This window comes from Notechis scutatus, chromosome 2, assembly GCF_049901735.1.
Source record: "Notechis scutatus isolate UNSWTSFEM ecotype Mainland chromosome 2, rNotScu1.2, whole genome shotgun sequence".
Lineage (NCBI taxonomy): Eukaryota > Metazoa > Chordata > Lepidosauria > Squamata > Elapidae > Notechis > Notechis scutatus.
The window spans coordinates 52006739-52032254 of NC_142010.1; the positions used below are offsets into that span (position 1 = coordinate 52006739).

General features: G+C 38.5%; 1 protein-coding gene across 1 annotated transcript; it reads right to left on the bottom strand.

The window, feature by feature from the left end:
* Positions 1-1093: 1093 nt before the first annotated feature.
* On the bottom strand, positions 1094-25432 carry COPG1 (coat protein complex I subunit gamma 1). The gene is made up of 24 exons (XM_026677899.2): positions 25226-25432; positions 22831-22883; positions 22660-22740; positions 22277-22348; positions 20748-20827; positions 19852-19927; positions 19539-19631; positions 18988-19074; positions 18718-18875; positions 17919-18052; positions 16959-17026; positions 16125-16313; positions 15913-16008; positions 14712-14955; positions 14050-14125; positions 13314-13417; positions 11048-11173; positions 10329-10397; positions 8889-9031; positions 7044-7215; positions 6534-6631; positions 3811-3949; positions 2919-3017; positions 1094-2165 (listed from the first exon to the last, which is right to left on the bottom strand). Exons 1-24 carry the CDS (start codon positions 25260-25262, stop codon positions 2035-2037), a joined length of 2625 nt encoding a protein of 874 aa, XP_026533684.1. The 5' UTR covers positions 25263-25432; the 3' UTR covers positions 1094-2034.
* Between the last annotated feature and the right edge of the window lie 84 nt (positions 25433-25516).

Genomic DNA, 25516 nt, shown 5'->3' on the forward strand with positions numbered 1-25516 from the left:
TCTAAGCTAATTAGTTGCTCCATATTCCATTTTTACTGTTGCTGATTACCATACAAATTCTGCAGTACATAGAGGTAGCTGAAGCTTTTTTAACACTGCCTTACTGGATACTAGACTACAGCTTGATCTTTTTCAGTTCTCTGACCTCAACTGTTTCCATATCTGCTTACCAATTACAAGCAGTACATTGAACTGCATAATTTTGCATGATTTTAAACTAAGGTTCCCCAAAGTAGTGAATATTGACTCCATGGGTTGTGGGACTATCCAAATATTGTATTTTCACATAATAAATGTTTAGGGGTTGATGAACAATCTGAAATTTCATGAAAGAGTCAACAAGCTGAAAAGTTTGGAGGCTTCTATTCTAAACAGTTCTGCTGGCATTTCATCAATTCTTGCAGCTTTGTGGTCAGCAATATATTGTAGAACCCATTTAACTACGATTTCCAAAATATCTGGGTCTAGCTTTATGTCTATCAGCAATTTGGGTGGTCTTTTTTATAGTTATTCATACATGAATAACATTTCTTTACCTTTGTTGATCTCTATCTTCTTTGTAGTAATTATATAGTATGTTCATACCTGTGTAAAATGGTCTCTCATCCTTCTTTATACTATTTAGATATATTTCTCTGCCTCTTCCTACTTTTCTTTAGAATTAGATAATATAGGGCAAATATGGAATATTGCTCAAGTCATATCTTGTTAATCTGATGGATATTATTTTTTAAAGTTCAAATTTAAATTTTGCAGGACATCCATGATAGATTTTCAGTCAACCCTGAAAAAACTCTAGTTTTGTTTGCACAGTATATAATCCATTCAACATCAAACTTGTCCATTCAGCAATAAACAAAATATAAGGTTCTTAATTTATATGATTCTAGAGCTAGTACAAAATTTATAAAGTCCTTACACTTTGAGGGATATCAGGTTGGAGAAACTGGATTAAAACTTTGTTGAATATATATTATTAGCATAATGGATGATCTTATATCACCATTCTAATCTATTTTTGCTAAAACCATGAAGAACTGAAATCTAGTAGTACACCTCATTTTATCACAACTCTGATAATTAGCTATGCAAATTATAAGAATGTTAAACATTGTTTATTCTTTCATTATATGGCACAACATTTATGTATAAAATCTCGTCAGAACAGAACAAAGCACAATATCAGCCTTTACAAAATCAAACCCAACCACAGTAATAGATGCCCACTCATAGAACAACTTAGGCTGTTTTACTGAAACAAATAACTTTTATAAACATGAAGCAATACGAAAATGAGCAATTTCCTTAAATATCACCTTTTCTAAATATCAATACAGAAAAATGACATGATTTGAAATAAAGGATGCTTCAGCATTTTTTCATTCTGGTTTTTTACTCTAGATTATCTGCCAGTTTCTTGTGAAATTCATATTCCTGATTCTTTTTCACCCTAGGACTTCTTCAAATCAGGCTGCCTACATATGATATTAACAATTTGAAAATGAAGGCAAGTTTGATATAAATCAACCAAATCAACTAGACCTGTGTGTTGTGAATGTCTTTTCAATATCATTTGTGCAAGAGATAAAATGTATTTATTTTCATATTCTTGAGAGTAGCGGCGTTGCTGGAATAAAATCCATATTTTTATTTTATAATATATATGTAAGGGTTTAGAAAGGTCATGAAATATAACAGTTGCCCAGTTGTAAAGAGTCTGGCTAATCACATAAGGAATCTGACACACGGTGACTAAAACAGGAGCTAGAGCCAACTACTTTAGTGTTATTAGGCACCTTGGTATAAAAGGGATGTTCTTTTGAAGTAGCCTGGCAAACATGAAGAAATAACCAATTCAGTATTTCACAGAAACATTCTTGTGGTTATAAACTTACACACGTAGCTTTCATTTCTAATTAGAGAAAGAACTGGTGCCAGTGTTCTAATATTTCTCCCAATGTCCAGAGCAGTAGAAAGAGACCTCTAATTCTCCCTTCAGCCTTGGGGTCTGAAACAGACAGCCTGAAAATGAGCTTAGCCAACAGAAGCCATAACAATATCCACGGGAAGTTCATCTTTACTCCGAGCTGTGACTTGCATTGTCACAATTTCTGTGAGGACAAGGCGAGAACGAACCAAGAGGTCATGACCACCTCGAAATACACCTGTAGCAGATCAAAGACAGTAATATTTTTATCAGCATGTATGGCTAGAACTATGTTTCCATTCTTGAAGGAATTAAAGTAAATTAGCAAACTAAATGCTCTTTTAAAAAAGGAGATAATTACCCTTCTATATCATTAAGAATATTTAGAACACTGACAGTCACTGAATTGTGACTTAGATCGCATTGTGATGGATGTCATGTACCGATAAGAGATCTCATTCCACTGGGATCTCTGGCACTAGCATATTTATTACAAATATCTATATATATTAGAATAATAAAGCTCGAATAAAATTTATGATACTGCTTCCACATCTGTAGGACTATTATCATGAAATATCTTTCCTAGTAGAGAAAGCGTGTACTAAGTTGATATTACCGAGGTAGACTGGATGGCTGTATAGTTCTCTGAGAAAAAGGACTGAATTTACATCAAGCTAATATGAAAACTACTTTTCAGTCACTTAGAATGGACTAATAAACCAATCAGAGGAATCAGTTTGCTTTCAAGGCACCAGGCTAGAAACTGGGAGACCAGGAGTTCTGGTCCTGGCATTGACGCAAAGCCAGGTGGATGACTTAGTCACTCTTGCTTAGCCTTGGGAAGAAGGCAATGGCAACCCACTTCTGAAATCTTGCCAAGAAAGCTGCAGGGACTTGTCCAGCAGCCACCAGGTGTCAACACTGGTTCAGACATCCAAAAACAAAAAGACCCCATTAAAATCAGCAGAGAGGGCCCAGAAAAACTCACCTGCCAGGTACAAGGTATGAGAGTTCTTGTTATCAGGGACTTTATCTGACCGCTCACATGGTTGCATTCCCAGGAATTTCACAATATTGCCCACTGCCTCTGCGGAAATAAAAACATGGGAGCTCATTTTTTTGTTCCTTTATACTTACTGTGTTCAGTTTGCTTACCTAACTAGATTATTAGGTTCCCTATTCCCAGAGAAAGTAGATGTCATTTGCTCCAAGAAACAAAAAGTAAAGTACAGAGACCAGATGACTTCGCTTGTGGCCAGTTCAATAACTCATACAATCTGAGTCCTGGGAAAGAGTGAAACTTAAGTGAGAGGTCTTGCAGGCGGGGGGACTCACCATCTTCAGTTGTATTAATTTGGTGGAATCAAAGTATTTTAAACATCAAATTGTATGAACATCAAAATCAAAGATTTCAATTTTTCCCCCTGTCAAAAACAGTCATTTATTCATTTCAAAGGGCTAGGGGAGAAATTTGCAACCAGTCTATAATTACTATAAATTTTCAAACAGTCTATAATTACTGAGATCACCATGGTTCCTCGAGGTGCTGGTTCCAGAATAAATACTTTTGACCTATTTTTGCAATCATATTAACAGACAATAATTGAATTCTGAACTACCATTGTAGACTTCTTTCAACCTGCCACTGGCAAATATTTTCAGATTGAATGGCATGTATCAGAATTCAAAGATTTCCACTTAAAACAGAAGAGAAATGTTTAATGTTTTCCCAAATACATTTCCCTGTGATCATGCCTGATCTACTTTGAGAAGCCCCTCCCCAATACGTACAGGAAACCCTGTAACAATCCAGTTTACACTATTAATTTCTTAAGGCACAGGAATCAAGAGCTGTGCACTTACGTTTTTTGTTTACCTACCTTCCAGTGTTTTAACAGTAGACAATGTGAAAGTCTCTTCTTTTTCAAATTCATCACCAACTTCTTCCCAAGCTGCTGCAAAATTTGGCTTCAAAACTCTTTGGATGTGATCTGCTACAGTTACTTCCAGATCTTCTAGCTAACGAAGACATTTGACAGTAAATTACCCTTGAGCTTCTTGGTGGGCTCTTTAGAAAACTGACCAGATTTTAAAGCAACAATAATTATTTGAAAACATCTATCCTTTCTCTGCTGCAGTACTGATAAATTTTAAAGGGCAACAGAACAGTGGTGTCTGTCTGCAGAAGCAACAAGAATCATGTTGGGAAGAGCCGCACTGCAATGCAAGCCATGCCTCATATTCTACAGATATTGTTAACACATGCGCTCCAAAAATACATCTTTGCTTTTGTCAATTTTGGTGAAAGCAGTAAAAAAACTTGTGGGCATTACTAGTAATAGCACTGTGTTGTATTACTGAGTGGTGGTACAGTAAATTGAGTTTGAAAAGCATTCAGCAGAAAGGTCTCCAAACATTCAAATACTGAAATGTTTTCAAAGATTTAAACTACAGAATTACAGTTTTAATTCTAGTTATAGAATAGAATAACAGAGTTGGAAGGGACCTTGGAGGTCTTCTAGTCCAACCCCCTGCTTAGACAGGAAACCATAAAATTATATACCCAAAATTATATAGTTATAAAAATATATTACTCAAAAGAAAAAAAAGGGTTTCACCTGGAGAAAGTCAGGTGAAACTCTTCTAGTCAGCAGAGATTGGTTTGAGTTAATGGAGCAATGGCTTAGCTAAGAAAAGGCAGCTTCAAATGTTACATTTAGCAAAACTGGCCATTTAGTGGAAGTCTGCTGTACATACTTTTTTCTTCTTTTCCTCTCCAAGCATTAAATGGGAAATAGATGTATTTGCAATGATTTCACCTGGCCTTTCATTAAATATGGAATTAGAATAGTATATATCTCATGTAAAATATGGTAGCTTAAGTTTCATTTTTTTTCAGATGTGTGGGGAAAGAAGTATAGGATATTCTTAATCCATATGGGGAAATGTTTAATCAAACACAGCAAATGATGTGCAGGAAGAGGCTTCCAGGGCTTTACAATATTTGATTTCTACAATATTCAAACTCTGCCTCTTCCCTGTTAGGAATTACAGATGCTCGGCATCTGATTGCAACATGAGACATTTCAAAAGACAAAAACCATATTTTACCATATTTATATATTTTTTTAAAAATTCTAATTCTTCAGCATTCTGATGCTAAAGTTTCCATGAATTTGCATGATTCAGGTACAAGCTTTAAATCTCTAGAATAAGAAACTTTTCAAACCCCAACTTCATGTACGCACACCAGGCCTGGTTTATGCATTCAATGGGCTGGAAATCTGAATCAAGCATGGAAAAAGGAAGAGGGGTATGCTTGCTCCCCTGTACATACAATGCTATTGTCAAGAAATACATGGCACAAACTCCCTTTTTATGACCCTGCAATCCCTTCATTTGGGGTAGAGTTGGGTGACTGGATGGAGCTGAGTGTTTACTGGCTGGGTGCCCTTCCTGACACCATGTGGAGTTCGTAGCAGGTATTTTTTATTTGTGCCCTAAGAGAGAAATACCTGCTGCTACCTAGGATTAAACATGGGAGCCAAGCGTCTTCACCCCAGGCCACCATGCCACTCAAGTACTTTGTAATTATAATAAACAATTGTTAAGCCCAGGCCATTGAACACCCAGGCATTCCTTTCTTCTTTCCAAGAGAGACTAGCTGATAAGTGTTACTTTTCCACGGACATTTTATATTAATGAGAGTTCCTTATCAGCATTAAGGTTAAACCAATACACTTGACAGGCACTTTGACTCTGGAAAGCTCCAATCAGCTTACATAAAGCAGGATTTTTCTTAAGTCATCTATTTTAATTTATCATGGCTTAGCAAGAACCTGCACAGTCCTGCACTTCCACATGCTGGCTGGGAGCAAACCAATACCTGTCTTTCCAATTTAAAAGTTCACAGTGGCAATTCCACTGTACTTAAAACAGACAACAAATCAATAGCTTCCAACACAGGAATAAACCTAGTGATTATCCTCATTGCTCTACACTCAGCTTGTAAGGGACATTTTCTGGAAAACATACACTGACTATTCTTATCTCAGAGGCAAAAAGAAAGAGAGAGAGAGAAAGAAAAACATTAGTTTTATCTGTAGTTTAAATGACAAGGATTTTCTTTTCCAAAGTATTCTGCTCAAATTCTTATACACAAAGACAATTGGAACAAGCCATATTATTTATGGCTAGCTTAGAGCACATGACCCTGAGGGAGACATAAGTACCTTCAAGATTATGTCTTCAAAATCAGCTGGCTACTAGCCAAGTCTATCAGGCAGAGCTCCAGCAAAGAAGCTCCAGGTCTGACTCTGAGCCATCTGGACATGCTGAGACTTATCCACTTATAAGCTCAGAGTCTTCATTAAGTTCATTCTTTGGCCCAGATAAAACCAGCTGGTGTACAAGGTGGAACAATTTCCTTGTGTAGTTAATGAAAGCCTTTATCAGATCATATTATAGGGCTCCACTGATGAAATAAAATATTTTATCCTGGGGCTCACACTTCACAGTATGGTGACGCCACACTGGGTATCACCTGACCTGATAAAAGTGGAAAGAGTCGATATAGCCTGCAGATTCTGAAGTTCTGTCTTACCACATATTCATCCTCATAGCCCTCTTCCTCAGTGTCACCGGTGTTTGGATCGCAATCTTTCACAGTGAATTTCATCATGCAGCTGAAAGTGCAAGCCACTGCAAAGAGGACAAACCAGATGTCACACCACTGTGAACTCTAGAAATAACTGTTCTTCCTTGCTTACCACCTAGGCCTATTCTGTTCCCATTTATTTATTTATTTATTTTAAAACCCATGGTGCAGTGAACTTTGCTTGCAAAGCGATCTATGTTTTCTACGGACACATACTGATCAAATTACCATCTCTTTTTATATCGGTATATGAGTTTATTGAACGGTGTGTAAAAAAAATGAACAATCTCATTTAGAGTTGATTTTTTTTTATTAACTCTTGATTTTTGAAATGAGTTTTTTAAAATCCAACATTTATTTTGGACCTCTAGAAATGGATCTAGCTATGGCTACATTCGCCCCCTACAATATTAAACAGGGGCCGATAAATTAAGGGAAAAGAGAAAATATTGTTACCTGCTGTGGGATCCTCTTCAGGCAAAGCAATCAATGTGTAACAAGTACCAGGCTGATTGTAGAGCAAGCTTTTGGCAGGTATATAAGCAATGACCTCATATCCCTCCGTTGGCTCCATTTGCACTGTGACATTTTCCAGAATCTGATCATTCAGTGTATTTGTGCAGTCAAACTATCAGAAAAAGTGAAAGCATATTAGAGCATAAAACAAGATTTCCGGCATTAGGAAACCGAGGGTTAATTTTTTTAAAAAAAGAAGCAAGCAATGTTTGCCTGCAGTACTGTACAGGTCGTCCTCAACTTACAACAGTTCACTTACTGACCGTTCAAACAGCTCTGAAAAAAGTGACATGACTATTTTTCACCCCTATGACCATTACAGCAGCCCCATGGTCATGTGATCAAAATTCAGACGCTTGGCAACAGGCTCATATTTATGACAGTCACGGTGTCCCGGGGGTCATGTGATCACCTTTCATGACCTTTTCTGACAAGCAAAATCAATGGAGAAGAAAGATTCATGTAACAATCGTGTTACTAATTTAACAATGGCGGTGATTCACTTAACAAATGTGGCAAGAAAGTTAGTTAAATGGGGCAAAATTCCCTTAACAAATGCCTCACTTAGCAACATAAATTTTGGGATCCATTGTGCTCGTAAGTTGAGGACTACCTGTCTATAGTCTGTGCAACTTCCAAAACGTTCTTTTATAGTCATAGCATTAAATATATTCAGGGGAAAACCCTCCATTTACAAGTTCTTTCTAGAAGGCAGTTTCCAGGAGAAGATGCATTTCTTCAGCATAACTGAAACATTGCAAGCGTTCAATCTGCAGCATATTCATTTCTAAGTGAGCAAGTGGTCCAGTGAAGTTAAAAATAGTATTTTCAGAAAGATGTCTTCTTGGCCTAGTGTGCTTATTACAATCAATATAATTTCAGAGTCTCTATATTTATTCGTTTAGTTTAGTTTACTTTGTTGTCATTGCACCTCGTACAACGAAATCAAACACCATCTTCAGTGCACATCATGACCATGACCGTGAAAATCAACACAAACACACATCCTTCACCCTCCACACATTGAAGTGGAAATCCCTGACACCACACATATTAGCTGAACTGAAGAAGGGCACTTCTCTAGGTATATCTGCATTTGACTAAGGCTAAAAGTTTCAGTCACTTTGGTAGAAACATCGCAGTGGAAGGAATTATAAAAAGAACTTCTGCTTGTCAACTGGTTTAATCCTCTCGTCGCAGTTTTAACCTATCAAGTTAAAGGAGATCTTCAGCCTCTAGGTAGCGTAATGCTAAAGAGTGAATATGATCTGAGAATTCATACAATACTGTATAGTCCCTTTGCAACAGGACAGCAATAAAAATTGACAGCCTTTTGTTTCCATTTTTAATTAACTTTACCCCCTTTTGTTAAAACCTGGGTTTAACAAACCTGGACGTGCTGCATTTAGAGATAAACAGGATCTGAAGACATAAACCAGACTTTAAAAATATGACTTGTTTTTCCTAAACCCTATTCTTGTCTTGGATGATTCAAATAAGCACATTCAGATGAAAACAAAGCAGATTTTTTTTTTCCAATCTTTCCTTTAGAGTTGCATTACTGTGCGCCTCAGTTTTATTCCTATCATATTAGCTGGTTGTGCAACGTTACAATCAGGGAATACAAAAGAATACAAAAGTGCAACTACATGCACAAAGTGTAGCTAAAGAATTAATTTACTGATATTATACTGAAAGCTATTTGGTACGATATATGTACAATAGAGCTATTCCAGCAATATCGGTGAGATTAATTGTGCAAATGCTTTTTTCAACACCGCCTACCTGGAACACCATGTGATTGGAGAATGTGTGCTTTGTACAATAGATCACATATTCTGTTTCCAATTCCGTAAGTGCCTCTGGCTCAGAAGAGGACTTGAACAGTGGGCCAAGACCCTGGAACTCTGGAATAGCAGCCAATTGCTCTAAAAGAGAGCAAAAAAAAAAAAACTATGCACAGGTTTCTGTTTAGTATAATTACTATATTTCTATAGAGATAAGTGTAAAAGGAGAAAGTTTTCAGATTACATCTGGTAGGTTCAATGTCAAAAGACTTTTCCATATAAATAAACAGTAACTTTAAAAAAAATACAGTATTCCCAGGAAAGTATGTCGAGAACCTGTCTCCAAATATGAGCTGGTTTTTCTAAGTTAATTTTTTCTGTGCTAATGTCATTATTGCATTATATACTCTTGAGGAAGTACTTTGTGTTACTCTGAATATAGTTATTAAAAATTGAAGGTCTAGATTCGACTCTGATTCAAAGTAAGAAAACAATTAGAAAGCAATTGGAGCAGTTGTTTTAAAACTTTTAAGATCTAAAAAGACTGTTGACTGGAATTTTCTTTATTTGGGGTTATTGGAATTTTCTTTATTTGGGGTTATTTGAATTTTCTTGTTTGAGTTATTCTTGACTCGTGGAAACTATCTGGACAACTCCCTTTTTCCGAAGTGTTTAGCCTTAACTTCTTTCTAGGGTGAGAGAGAATAACTGTCCCAAAGTCACTCAGTTGGCTTCATTCTTAAGGCAGGATTAGAATTTAAAATTTCTCAGTTTCTAGTCCGGTGTCTTGACCAAACTAGTTCTCCTATTATTGGAAATGAGAAATATGGGGGGGGGACCTTTCCCTCTACTATGGGCTGAAATCTACATTAAATATAGAAGTTCTTAACCAAAAATATAGGTGGAAATTCCTCATTTTAGAAGCTTGGTTGAGTATTTTGTGGCATCCTGCTTTGGAAATAATCTCCAAGTACTACATATAAACAAAAATGCCCAGCTTCAACATGTAAAGGTCTCTGGTCTCTGGAGTGTTGGATAATATCCAGATTCAAGTGCCTACTCTATCATGATCTTAAAGCATCCTTTTTCATTCCACGCCTTCCAGATCAAGTGAACTATAAGCCCCATCAAATGCAAAAGTGAAGATGGAAGTTGTAATCCACTGCGCCTGGAGGATTTGAAGTTTGGAGAAATCTGAGTCAATGCCATAGGTTTAGGTTAATTGCTTTCTCTTAGCCTCAGTTTCCTTATCTGTGAACTTGGAATAAAGCAAACCTTTTTATAAGGTGCGTTAGAAGAAGAAAAAAAAAGACTTGCAATTATCTAAACTTTTGGACTGTAAAGGAAGTAAGATTCCAGAAATCAAAAGGGTTGAATGTAGAACAAAACAACATCCTGCATTATACTTTGTTTTATACAATAACCAGGGCAAACAAACCTTGGAATATATCTTGTCGGGTTGTTGCTATTTTCTCTAATTGTTTCACTGCAGAGGTGGGAGTGTTTTCTGTGGAAAGGCAAGAAAAACAAAATAATAGTATAAAAATGCAGAAAACAGGACTGAAAGGTATGCTGTGTTAAAAGGGATGCAAATCCTCCTGCAACAAAGTTTGTTTTTTCAGGCCACTGAGGGGGAAAAAAGAGTGGGTGGCAGGAGAAATGGGGGATAATTGGAACTGGTAGCAGGTCTATAACAATAATAATGCAAAAGGTTAATGATAAAATGTAAATCACTTGGCTATTGAAGGGGAAATGAAGTACTCTCAGATGTCTAATAAAACGAAAGACAAACAGTTCATAACTTCACAGATACTACTGCCAAAATTTCCCCTCTCAAATCAAACCCAAAACATTTTGATAAGGATTAAAAAAGCTGGATTCAATGCTAGACCAGGAAAATGGCTTTCCTTTCTAAGATACGAGCCATGGTGGCGCGGTGGTCAGAATGCAGTACTGCAGGCTAACTCACTGCTCACTTCAGGAGTTCAATTCTGAGCGGCTCAAGGTTGACTCAGCTTTCCATACTTCTGAGGTCAATAAAATAAGGATCCAGATTGATGGGGACAAGATGCTGACTGTGTAAAACCGTTTAGAGGGCTGAAAAGTGCTGTGAAGCATTATCGAAGTCTAACTGCTATTGCTATTGCTTTCTCTTACCTGCTCTTTGTTCAATGATGGGGGTGGTTGCCAAGGGAACGGACTTGAGGTCAAAGGGTTTTTCAGAGGGGTCCAGAGTATATTGATGCAGAGCCCTCTCTAAGCCAGGGATAGATACTGTCAATCCTGGAAAAGAGAAATATTGAGCCCGTGCAAACTGCAAGAAACTAGACAGGTCTTTGCCAACTTCTAAATTAGAGCACAGGCAACTCTCTTCTTCTGTAATTCCATATGGTGCCTTCCGTTGAAAGAGTTTGGGTTTTTACCAGTTGAAACACCCCACCCCACCCCAGCTTCATTTCTTGTGTCTATTTCCAAATGCAGCGACATCTATTTGTTTAGCCTAATGAATGTATTGCAAGCATATCCTCAAAAAGATTACTTCTGGAAACCTCTAATCCCTAGAGAAGAAGCAACATCTGGTATACATCTGTTTCCATTTAAGGCTCAAACACAGGGGACAAGGGGGCTCTGCCATGCATCAAAGTAGAGTCTGCTCAGACAGCAAATGTTACTACCAAAGAGGAGCAGAGCTGGAAATAAGGGTGCCCGCCTCCTTTGCTCTTCATGTTGTGTTAGCCATGTCTGTTAACCCACAGGCATTCAAAAAGAACCATCGATATCATCAATCAAAGGAAGATTTCCAGCCAGCAGGCATTTGAAGTCTGAATGTTGCCCTAAACCAAAATGTGCCAGCTACTGAGAGATAAACGGGGATAGGAAATCATGCGTTCACTCTGGCCTTGTTCCTTTTCCAGCCCTCAAGAAGAAACTGATAAAGGTGTAAATAAAGAATTAAGGCTGCTCAGCAGTGGGGATGAATACAGATTATGAAATGAAGGCATCTGCCCTGCTCAGTGACACCTCAGCATGTAGACCAGCAAAGACATCAGCTATGAGAATGATGGTCACACAACTGAATGCTTATCTCAGCCATCTCAAACAAAGCAACTGTATAATGGAGAGGGAATGGTGGAAAATAAGAGGAATAGATGCTGCCCCAGGGAGAGTTTACGGACTCCCCAAAATACACAAAATAGGAGTCCCTCTCAGACCCATTGTAGCGCTAGGAGACACCCCTACCTATAACCTTGCTAAATGGCTGACACAATGCTTGAGTTTCCTGACCCAGCCCTTGAAAAGAATGGAGATGGAATTGACTCCAAGGAGAAACATTCTTGCCTATGGCCTTTTCGCTGCTAGTGACTAATAGTATCTTTTATTATCTCTCAGACATCACTGGAGCTGGAGGAAGATGAGGAAGACTTGGTTTGTTCCCTCAGGTGATTGGAATTGTTATTCCATAAAAATTCTCTATTAGTCAGAGATGTTTAGAGCTGGATGGCCTGGAAGTTCAATTCAACTGAAATAAATAAATAGCCAAATCAACAGAGGTTGAGCTTGCCCTCATCACTGACACAATGAATGATGAGAAGATACAGTTATTTACTAGTGGGGATATGGCCTAATACAAAAAGTGGATTGGACCAGTGGTGGTATTCAAATAAAGTTGCCACTGGTTTGGTGGGCGTGGCTTGGTGGCTGCACTTTGCACGCATGCACACTTTGCGTGCACGCGCGCGCCAAACACGCACTTTGTGCAGGCTCAGAGGATTCTAACTTGCCTCCTGCAAGCCTGCACAATGCTGGTCACTACAGCAGCTGCCGCGCGGCGCTATTCTGCATCGCGAAAAGCAGCTGTGCTTTGAATTCTGGCCATAAAAATGAGTATGGGAGCCCGGGTGGGTGGGTGGGCCAAACACAAAGCAGCGAAGAGAACCGGTTCGGTCTCCACTGCTCATCGCCTGCTACCGGCTCTCCAGAACCGGGCAGAACCGGTCAAATACCACCACTGGATTGGACGTATGCAACTTGAAAAGTATTCAAGGCAGTAAACAAAAAGAAATTTATGAGTAAAATTTTCATTCAAACTTAACATCCCAGGCTTTGGACAGAGAAAAATACTTTCTTTCTAGTCTGAATGTAGGCAATTTATAACGTTATGAAGTCTGAGCAAACTATATCAGATTGGTTTTAGTTCTTAAGCAATTTAAAATTTCTATTTTCAAATGGGTTTATAGTTTTACAGCCTCCACCATGCCAAAGTATTGCAATTTATGAATTTTTTACTCTGAGATTAATTTTGTAAACTTGAGAGCATTTAACAATTTTCAACATTTACCTGTTTTATCATGTGTCAAGTTCCATCAATATGAGTGACTTAATTTTTTAAAAAAGCAAAGAATAATGAATGAACTTAGAATACCGTTCAGAATGTAGCCGGCATTGAGGGCCTTTTGCTTCTGCTCCAACACACTTAAGTAGAAGGTAGCCCTGTCTCTGACTTCGTTGTCATCATCCATCACACACCTGAAGTTTTTTTTTTAAAAAAAACAGAGTTCTACTTAACTGGGGGGATGTATATTTCCTTAGACCCCCACCCCATCCAGAACATTAAATCAGTATAACCAATTGGGAAATGTAACATGGCACCTTATACAACAACAGGATAAGAACGTGTGCAGATAATTAATTTTGTTTTCTTACATAAAAGTGGGACAAGATATTTTGTATCTGCAATGGAAGAAAGCTAGAAGCTTGCAAGCTGCAGCTAATTCGCACCTGCTAGTGCTGGCCTGATCTCCCTTGGGTGGATGGATAACTGTGGAGGTGCTGTGGCTGCCATACCTTTGAAACTGGGTCATAAGTAGCATCTGGGGAATCTGTGGTAACTTTGAACAGTAGCTAAGGGACTGGTTATAAGTTGAAGACTTATAGACTTGCATTAACATTTTTTTAGAAATTATGATAAGATCCCAATCACTGGCCATGTAAGACAACTGGAAAATGGCTCAAAAATATGCTCAACATGTCCCAGTGATATGGAATCTAATCATCTTTAGAGACTTATTGTCACTTCAGCACAGGCTAAATTTTCACTAACTCTACATTTTTACATGGCATCTTTACGTTTTCCAAATTTGCCATGTAGGCAAGCTCACCTTTTCAGTAACACTAGGATGCTTGGTAGCATTTCCTCATTCTGAGCCCCAAATTTAGCCAGGGCACTCACTGCACCTGCAAACAAGTGAAAAAAAGGCAGGAAGTAATTGGTAATTGGAAAAGACAAGAAAGATACTTAGATGTTCATCATTTATTTAGCTATTTGATTATGTTACTGTACCCAAATATGATTAGGAAAACATTATTAAAATAGTTCCAAGGTTAAATGGATTTGAGTACTTATCTAAAAGCTAACAGGTAGCATTCTTTAAAGCATTTGAACATGTCCTAGTATCTGATTCCCATTTAGCTCAATTAGCAATTCTCCCAACCCATTCAACTATTTTCTGCATGTGGATGAAATTCAGAAGAAATTCAGTAAAATGTGTTTATTTCAAAATGTTGCCTATAATCTGGTAATAAAAGAGGTTCAATTGCTACAACAAATCCAAAGGAGAAAAGCTGTGCCTCAGTTTGCTTTGCAAGCAGATAGTCTAATATCCAGTTTCAGGATCTCTCAAGCATAACTGTAAAAAATCCTTGCCTGGGGATACCAGAAAGCTGTCACCAGTTAGAAATGATGCTGGTGAAAACAGGTAGACCAATAACCTACTTAAGTTTCCAACATTCTTACGGGCAGGTTTTTTTCTAGTGCACATACCTGCCCTGACTTCTTCATGTTCCAAGACGACTCTATTGTAAATGAAGCGAATATATTTTGAAGGATTGTTGGTCTTTGGCCCTTCCTGGCCCAGCAAGTGGAGAATTCGGGTGGCCAGGACAGTGAACTCACAATCCTCAATGAACTCGCATAGGTGGGAGAGGCCGGTTTCCTTGCTTTCAGCATTTTCTTCTATGATACTGATGATACACTCAACAATGGCACGTTTGTATTCAAAGCCACCCTAAGTAGTAAGGAGAATGGATCAGTATTAAGCTTTCCTTCCTCATGTGCTAGCTCATTATTTTATATAGAAGACACGTCTAGGCAAGCCCAGACTAAAATCTGTATGAACTCACGTTTTTCCCATGACTTGATCTTATGGTAAAAGGGTACTGCAAGAATTACATAGAAGACATCTGATTGAACTACCCAAGATATTGTGGATCAATCTGTATTTCTGTCCTTGGAAGAATTTACATTTCTGTCCTACTATTCTAGAACGACCACTATGTGAACTCTTTTATCTGCAAATGACTGGTGAAAAGTAAAAAAAAAAAAATCTAACTATGCTATGTAGTCCTAGAAAACTGGCTTGCTAGTACACAAAATTAAAGTTCCTAATAAATATTGGTTGCTAATTTTTAACTCAGATTTAAGCATTGTACTGTATTTTTTTTTTGAACAATCTTTGTCCATTTCTTACTCCTCTCTGCTTCATGTCTTGGTAAATAGGCACTGATTTAATCTTTTTCTATAGCCTGGGGACAGGCCTTCAGCATGCACAGATATGCTTATAAATTTTTTAGAAAATGAAAGGAAATTTCTGGAAATGGGGCTAACACTTCTGTTGTAGGAACAATCCCATATGCGTAAACATGTGTTTCAGGCTGAGTTAATCAATTATTACTTATCAGAGAATCGCTGGCAGCCAACCTGCCTGTGAAATATACAATGGTGCAGATTTGGTCTAGCCACTTATCCGACTCTACAGTACTGCAGGTGCAGATACCTTGATTTGTCAAAGTCACCAAGAACATTGACTGAAGGAGAGTGGCTCCTGGTTTTCCTATAACCTTTTGAAATTGAAAACTGCTCTGTTACAAATTCTCTTTAAAATTTCGAAGGAAAGAAGGACGGCTCTTGTTTTTCTGCACAGCAAAGAATCAAGAATGACAATGTCTCAAGCAGCCAAGCTTACCTCCTCACGTAGCATTGTGAAGAGGAAACTCATGAGGACCGCGTGCTTGCGTGGATATTTTTGACAGAGGGCACTGATAGCCTGAACCACCACAACCTAGACGAAATTGGGGAATTAAACAAGCACCATGAACTACTAGAATTGTCCCCGTCAGCCACTCCATCCCACAACATGAAACATGATGAAAGCCTAAAACAAATGATTTTCCGTGCCTTGAACTCATCTGAGATTTCAGACATGAATGAGGAGATCTGTTTCATGAGACGGTCAATGCTACTCTCACTGCCAGTTTTTAGTAGAGTTGTGATGGCCAAAGTAGCAATGCTGCGGTTAGAGTCGGTCACGAGATTCTCCAAGTCAAGGTTACAGGCAGTTACAGCAGATGGATGCTTCATGGCAACCTAATAGAGAGAAAAAAAATTCACCTCATGCATATCAGGTGAGCTTGACAGTCTTGACATACAGTTAAATGTACATAAATCAAATGTATATCTGGAGAGAGTGAGCCAGATACATCTATTATGCCAGGAATGTGTCTAGCCATGTGCTCCTCATTCCCCCACCTCTTTGCCTGCTTCCAGTACATTCAGTCTTCATCCCTTCAATCCTATTCTTTTTAGACCACAATTTCCACTAATCCAGATTCTTCTCTTTTTGGTAAAATTACAGATTATTCACCAGGATCTTCAACCAAAGTTTGATCCTGGGATATAAAGCAATCTATATCTCTCTTTTTTAATTCGAAATGCAAGAGCCATTCTGCCTTTATTGGGAAAAATAAATTTTGCTAAGTAGCCAAAAAGATAGCAAAGTGTAAGAAAATTAAGCTTCCCTCATGAAAAGAATTTCATAGGTAAACACAAACCAAGGATTGATCTCCTGATCTACCTACACTGCCACAAGAGTAGAAGTTGGGCCTCACATGAGGAATTTAGAATACCTAGTAGCTGGAGTGTAGATGCTTGGATTCCAAACTGAGTCTTTAGAAAGCAATCACTAACAGCTATGTTCCTGATTTCAAATTTAGTTTCTTTGATCCATCTTACCTTGTTGAGGGTTCGGACAGCTGCGTACCGAAGAGCTGCTTTGGGTGAACTACAGAACAGCTGCAACACTAGGAAAGGTAACATTTATAAGAAGTTAATCCCACCATTTTATGAAAGGGTGATTCAGATCCATTATTAGCAGCCTCATTATATAAGAAGATACCAGGGAAATGGGAAAATTATGCAGAAAAGACCAGCTTATCTCATTCTGAAAGGCCCCAAAGAAGTCATAAACTTATGTTTTAATTTAATAATTTATAAACTATCCCCTGGAGATTACAAGATAGCACTTGCTTCAGTTCTTTGTCTATTTCCCTCATTAAGCTTCTTTCCTCTTTTGAAAAGCTTCCCACCCTACCCAATATTACAAGATCAGGTCCTTTTATTGGTCCATTGGACAGAAATAAGCATATGCAGGTAGTCCTCATGACCACAATTAAGCCCAAAATTTATGTTTCTAAGTGAGTTCTGCCCAATTTTAAGACTTTTATTGCCACATTTGTTAAGCAAATCACTGCAATTGTTAAATTAGTAACATGGCTGTTAAATGAATCTGACTTTGCTTGTCAGCAGATCATAAAAGGAGATCACCTGATAAGGGTGCTGAAATGGTCATAAGGGTGAAAAATGGTCATAACTTTTTTCAGTGCTGTTGTAACTTCCAACAATCACTAAGTGAACTGTTGTAAGTAGAGGATTATCTGTGTACATCTGTATACAGAGCAACAATGAGTTTGAAAGTCACTCTATTGATAGTCCTCTGCAATACAGGCCAACATCAAAACATGAAGCAACATGGCTGAAAGTGTTAGTAACTTTACATAAACATAGCAACCAAGTTCATTTTGCAGCCAGTAAAACTTCATTTAGAACTAATAAACCAAGCCAAAGCAAACCAAATCAGTATCAAGTAACTCAGCAAACCTCAAGCATGAAATCATAAAAAAATGTCACCATTACCAGACACAGCAGGCGCTAGTTCCTTAGCTGTGCATTCAGGCAGGTTAACAATGGCCGATGCTGCTTCATAGACCACCATTTCATGCTTGTTCCGTAAGCAGTTTTCAATGAAATCAAACAGGGGACTATCCCGGCTAGGACAAGAAAACAAACAAACAAGAAAAAGAAACATTAGATTCAAACATCCATTATCACCCACTACATTTAAACACCAATGACTGATTCTTTTTTCTGTGATCAAAGTTTAATTTATAAGTATTGGGTTGAAATTTCTGATCAGATGGTACAAACACCAGCATTCTTTCAAATTTAAACAGACAATCACACAGATTGTAAAATATTACTCTATCGTCAATAATTCATCCTGCTCAATTTTGTTTCATGAGAATAGCAAGTTTAAGAAAATATCAGATTGCTAATTGCTAATATCTCTGTTGACACGTCTATAATTTTATAAGACATTATCAATAGGGACAGCAGATTAAGCAATTGTGGCTTTACTGAAGGCCAAAAAATGCAATATGGTACAGAATAAGTGTTTGGACATGTATTAGTGGGATGTAGTTTCGATATGTATTGGTGAGGACACATGTTGATTGGTGAGGACATGGATTGGATGAGAACTCTGATCTCCCAGTTTCTAGCCTGGCATCTTTAATCATTTACACTGAACTTGCTCTATAAACCTAATTTAATCATTTACACTGAACTATAGACCTAGTTTAATCATTTACACTGAACCAGCTTTATAGAACTATATACATCGTATTTTGAAGACAGAAAAATGTCCTTTTTTTACCCTCCAGCTTCTTCTTCAAGCAGTTTACTGGCGACTCGGATCATCATGCAATAGGCAAAAGGTGACTTCAACCCATGACGCATGAACTTGCTTAGCATCTTGTTGACAGCCAAGCGATCATTCTTGCGAATGTGATACAGCAAGCCAAGAGCATGATACTGGAACAAGGTAGCAAAGGAAGATAGCCCGTCAACTTTATTTGTATATTTGTACACATAAATTCATTAGACCACAGAGTTACACATTCCTGATTAGCTTTAAAACTCTTACTTGGACCATGATATTGTCACTAGATGCTGCCTCCTGAGCTTCATTCACCCAACGTTTCACTATATCAAAACTTGTCTTTAGAAGGTGCTGTAAAGGAAGAAAGCCAGAGAACATATCAAGAAGTTGCTTCAAATGTCAGAAACATTTAAAATGACACAGAATAGCTCCCCAAAAGATTAGAAGTTTTGTGGCCCAAGAGTTGCATTATTTTTCATCATTTTCATCATTTTTCTATTCTCTCTTTTACCTCATTCGTGATCTAAAATAGTGGGAGTTTGTGCCTTTAAAACAATTTAGCAAAAACAGACACACAGCCACATCTTTGCTTTTTCCAAACAGACAAATTGCTCCATCAATTAAGAATGGCCATGCACCATTCTACTACTCAGAGAATCGACAAAGAACTACAGTATTCATCTGTCGATTCTTTCTATGCCTGGGGCAGGTGAGATTTTCCATCATAATTTTCACTTTTTAAAAAAGTGTCCTGTTGGACAACGAGCACTCAAAATTTCTCGCCTATTTCATAAATTCTGCAAGCATTTACATACCAAAGATGACACCAAGGCAGAGCTGGATACACTGGAAACCTTGTCGACTATCGCCTGCTTCATGTAGCGCTCAATAGATTGCAGCATGGTGGTCTGCAGGAAAGACAGAGCATGAGAGGCTGGCTGGAAAGGATGCGGAAGAACATCTGCCAAGACTTCCAAGAATGGATAAAGATCATAGCTGAAGGAGCAAACAATGCAGGAGAAAGACAGGGAAAATCCACAAAGAATAAAAGAAAGGAAGAGGCACATAATGATGGGAAAATGTAAAAACTGACAAAGACTGCAGAAGATGCAAAAGTGTCATACGTACATCTGTAATTCTGCAGAGGGCTCGCACAGCAGGGCCTCTATAGTTGTCATCCTTTCCTGTCATATCTTTTGTTAAGCTGGCCAAAAATGGAATAGAGACGTTAGTATGATGTATTTATTATATCAGGTGTTAGATTCTAAGAATTGGCTTCCCTGGCAGTGGTGGGATTCAAATTTTTTTACTACCGGTTCTGTGGATATGGCTTGGTGGGTGTGGCAGGGGAAGGATACTGTAAAATCTCCAGTCAGAAGTGGTATTTGCCAGTTCTCTGAACTACTCAAAATTTTTGCTACCAGTTCTCCAGAACTGGTCAGAACCTGCTGAATACCACCTCTGTTCCCTGGGCATCTCAATTGGAACATAATGTCTTTCAATACATACAATATAGGTGTTGTGTATATCACATAGACATATACAATGCCTATTATCAATGTAGCATTTCATTGTATAAACACTGAGTGAGATCAGATTCACCCATTGCACTAAATCATTACCCCTGCTTTACTCCCAATAGTTGGGTATGCAACACATGCTAAGACAAATGAAACAACCCATATTGGGTTAGCATTGGTAGGCATCACTTTAATATTTTGAATGTGGTTAATGTATTATTAACCTTACTTCCTTATAATTATTAATTATACATCATATAATTTAAAAGGAAAAACATTTGGAAAGAGAAGACAGAGGAGGGCAACATATATAAAAACATATCTTTCTGCATATGTGTTTGGATTACTCAAACCAATTAAATGAAGGGGTTTTTTATATAAGCATTTCAATAGCCTTTTAAAGCTACCATTTATTTTTACTTGCTCCAGTTTCATCATCTCTTTTTAGTACTGCTGCTCCCTCGCACAGCTTATACAGTTCGATTGATTCAAGAAGAAAATTACCTGCTGGTTACTATAATGACATCTTCTGAAATGCTAGACATCTCTTTGATGGTCAGGTAACACATTCTGCGGAGAGTTGGCTGACACAGAGAACAAACCACAGACTTAGAATGTACAAATATTGACAGGACATATAAAGTGGCCAATATTACAGGAAAAGATGAGGTCCCTATATATTTTGCATCTGGATGACACAAATGAAAACTGAGAAGCCGGCATAGGAAATAATACATAGGAAATATTTTGTTGAGAGACACACATGGTACATGTAAATGAAGCCTGGTATCAAGCCATTGTGAGAGCAAGATGCCAAAGTTGTCATCCCAGCGGTGTCATCAATCCCTAGTGAGGTCAGCAAACTACCAAGGCCATCCTTTAAGAGGCCCAGCAGAGCTCTGAGTAGAGGCAGCCAGCTACCAAAGCCAAAGGGGACCGCATCAATCCCTTTTGAAGAGACTGTAACTAAAATGCATGGTATGGGAGCAGTTCTGTAGGGGACAAAAAAGCTCTACAGAGAATCATTAAAATTGCCCAGAATATCATTGGGCTCCAGCTACCAGCCCTGGACGACATCTTCGCATCTTGCTGTTTGAGGACGTTGCACAACATTCTCAGAGACTCTTCCCATCCTGCTTACAATCTTTGTGAACTGTTGCCTTCTGGCAGAAGATACAGAACAATTAAAACTTGGACCACGTGTTTTCTGAACAGTTTTTATCCCAGAGCTATAATTGCACTTAACAATGAACTTAAGGACCACCATCAGTGAGCTGTTGGACAGTATTACTTGGTCTGTTGTGTAGATGCTTGTGTGTTTTTAGGGGGAATTTTGGCGGGTGGGGGTGTTTGGGGATTGTCGTGTGTGTGTGTGTGTGTGTGTGTGTGTGTGTGTGTGTGTGTTGGGTCTGGTCTCTGGATGTTATGTGAATTTCGTTGTATGTATACTGTGTATATATGTACAATGACAATAAAGAATAAAGAATTCAAATTCAATTTAAAAGATCACACAACGGGGAAAGAAAGGGGACAGGCTATCTCCAAAGGAAAACTGGGATTCCATAGCATAAAATCTTCAAATTGGAGTATAAGACATATGTCTGTAAGTGAAGAAACACTTTTAGAAAATAAAGTATGCATAGAAACAAAGGTTCAAGGATATCTAAAAACAGAGCTAAAACATAGGCTTATGGAAATAAGTATAGGAACAATAGGCATGCAGCAGTAAGGAAATACTATTGTTAATAGGTATAAGTTAACTATGAGATAAGAGTAAAGCATCACCTATAAAAAGTATAAACAACGTAGATGTACTAAAATAAGTTTCAAATATACACACTATTTAGTTTTCCAAGAAAGTGCTTAATTCGTATTTAAGTAATAAACTGATCATACTTGGGATCAAAAGCTTATCCTGTACATGTGTGTAATCTTATCCCTAGAAGAACCCATGACAAGGGAGCTTCCAAACAGAGGCCCTACATCCTCTTTCCAGCCTAAGCAAATGCCAAAATGCACAATGAAAGACTTACATCATTGGATTGGAACAGCTTGGTCATTGCAAAGAACGATTCGGTGGCTTCCATCACACCAAGATGCTCTCCCTAGAATGGAAGGAAACACTCACATTGGCTAGTATTTGTGCAGTAAGTGGAAGACTTAGCCAAGAGAGGCTCACGACTACAGTTAACCCAGCTGAGAGGCAAAGTTAGTGAGAGCCGATGATCCCACCACAATGAGTCACCTTTCATGTTGCCTCAGACCATGCAGCAGCTCTTTGATCCAACTGCTGGCTCCTTTATCATTGAAAAAAATAACTGAAGGAATTCCAGCAATTTAGCTTAAATGTTGGCAAGCAGAGCAGGATTGTTTAATCAGTATAATAAAGCCTTTGTAAATAAAATCTCCCTTTTACCTGGTTTATGAGATACAAAATCCTTGTGAGGATATGAGCACATTTCCGAGGATTTATAGGTGTCTCATTGAATACTCGGGCCTAGGACAGAGAAATGTAGACATAAGAATTTCAGGACATATTTAGAGGTTCCGCTTTAGAAGAAAAGACAGGCATTATTTGGAAACTTACTTCTTGCAGCACAGCACTTTTTTCCAAGTGTTGGAATGGATTGGAACCTCCCCCTGCAATGTAAGATAGTCAATTTAATTAATGATCAAAATTTTCACGTGGGCAAAATTTCAATTGGGAAAGCCCAGGTTCATTTGGTCCTTAATAAAAATTAACATTCCTGAAAGAAACTTAATAACAAAACTTGGAAAGATTAAAAGAGGTAGAAATGCAATCATTCTAGGCAATTATTAACCTTTTCAAGTGCAAATGGAACTGAAATGTCACAAAATATTATCTTAGCCTTGCAATTAAGTTGGATCCATTAAGATTCAGGACAAATATCATTCTGTAGTTCTCAATTTCAAATGCAATGCAAAAAATACATAAGAAAGGAATAATGCAACTCAGAAACATAAAGATCTTTTATTATTAAAAGGATATTCAATGTTACAATGAGAAATTAAAAACTAGGGAGACACATTTTTTTACTGCCATATAAGAAGCACACAGTTTACAGTCAGCTGCAGTTGCTGCTTTTAATTGGTCACTTCTTTAGCATCTTGATACACCTCTCATGTTTCTTGATATGGGGAAGCTGGGTTACAAGACAAGAATTCTGAGAATGGAGTATGTGCATTTGAGGATGGAAAAGCAGGGAAAGGAAAAAGAATAAGATACGAAGAAATTTCACATGACAGAGACAAGTTTTTTTTAAAAAAAACAAAACATAAAATTGTGCTGAAATGGAACCAAGGGTTATCTAGCTCAGCATTGGATTCTACAAGAATCCTGGAGAAGCCATCAGTATGATCCCATTCTGGGAATACTCTATAATTTTGAATGGTCACTAAATGAATGGTTGTAAGTCAAGGATTACATGTATGCTCCCTCCAAGATCAGGGGCTACATGCTCTTGTATAACCCAGGGTTATATTAAAAAATGACTTACAACTATTTTTCACACTTATGACCATTGCAGCATCTCCACGGTCATATGATTAAATTTGGATGCTTACCAATTGGTTCATATTTATGACGCTTGTAGTGTCCTGGAGTCATGGGATCACCTTTTGTGACCTTCTGGCAAGCAAAGTCAATGGGGACACCAAGATTCACTTAACAACCATGTTATGAACTTAACAACTTCAGTGATTCAGTTAACAACTGTGGTGAAAAAAGGCCGTAAAATGGATCAAAATTTACTGAACAACTGTGTTGCTTACCAACAGAGATTTGGGTCTCAATTGTGGACATAAGTTGAGGATTTGAGGACCCAAATTGTTGGGGGCAATATGCTGACTCTGTAAACCGCTTTGAGAGGGCTGTAAAGCACTATAAAGAGGTATATAGGTCTAAGTCTATAAGTCTATTGCTATTATCAATATAGCAATTACAAACAGCAGCTATTATTGTGTTTCCCTGAAATAAGATCTGGTATTTATTTTATTTTCGGCCCCAAAATAAGCACCAAGTCTTATTTTCAGGGAATGTCTTCCCTGCTTACCTTAGGACCACTGCAGCCACGCCTCCCACACCCCGACATCTGTAGTGCTGCCGCCGGATTTCTGCAGCTGCTTGTAGCCAGATGCCACACGGCTCATTGTGCTGGTGCAGCCGCTCACATCAGGATACGATGTGGTGTGTAGTGTTGTTGCAGGTGCGTGAGCAGCAGCACAATGAGTCTTGTGGAGTGTGGCTGTGAGCAGCAGCAGCAGCAGCGCAACAAGCTTCACACCGCCCAGCCCCAAGCAGCGGCACTAGCGTGACGGGCCTTGTGCCATTCTGCCGCATGCGGCTCCACCGGCGTGACATCACATGACCCTGGGATGCTGCAACCGTCATAAATATGAACCAGTTGCTAAGCATCTGGCTTTGGATCATGTGACCACGGGGATGCTGCAATAGTTGTAACTGTGAAAAACGGTCACAAGTCACTTTTCTCAGGGCCATTGTAACTTTGAACAGTCACTAAATGAACTGTTGTAAGTCAAGGACTGCCTGTAGTTCTTTCTCTTAACAAGAATTGAATTGAGTAGGTACATCCTTTTTCATGGCAATTAATAATTAACACCACGCACCAGAAACCTCTGTTGCACTAACATTTCATTCATAAAATAGGATGGTTGCATTTTTCTCCCTTCCTACTAGTCTACTTTAGTCATTCCCCGATATGTTGGATTGCAGGTCCCGTAATTTCAGCCCCTAGAGATCCTGCAAACATCCCGACTCCTGCTAGCTAGCTGGAAGCCAAGGGGAGTTATAGAAAAGTCCGAAACGTTTTTGCTACTATCCGGATTTTTACTGCCGGGATGAGGTAGCTCTTTGCAATCTGGGAATAGGGAGGAGGGAGTAGCCACGCCATCAAATGGAGGTCGCCCCGTTGGACAACTCCATATAGTGTTTCCCCGCTCACCTGACTCCTCATCCTTCTTGTCAAATTTCTTCAGCATCCTGTCCGTGGATGGAGGTGCAGAACCGGGTAAAGAAGAAGGAGCGGGAGAAGCCACCAGATAAACCTCACCCTCGCCCAGGGGACAGGGAAGGAAAGGAGGAAGGTGCTGTGACAGACGGAACAGAAATTATGGGACACGGCAGCGCTAGACAGACAGTCCGCCTCTGCGTGGAAATCTCTACTTCCTGCACAGCTGCCACTTCCTGCCAGCAAGACAAAGTTGAGACAGCTCAGCATCTCAGTGACGCGCAG

Coding starts and splice junctions, on each gene's coding strand:
- COPG1 (XM_026677899.2), bottom strand. CDS start 25,262: ATGCTGAAGAAATTTGACAAGAAGGATGAGGAGTCAG. Junction 18,876..18,987: donor GTGACAATATCATGGTCCAA/GTAAGAGTTTTA, acceptor ACCTTGTTCCAG/TATCATGCTCTTGGCTTGCT. Junction 11,174..13,313: donor TGCCGGCTACATTCTGAACG/GTATTCTAAGTT, acceptor TCTCTTTTCCAG/GATTGACAGTATCTATCCCT.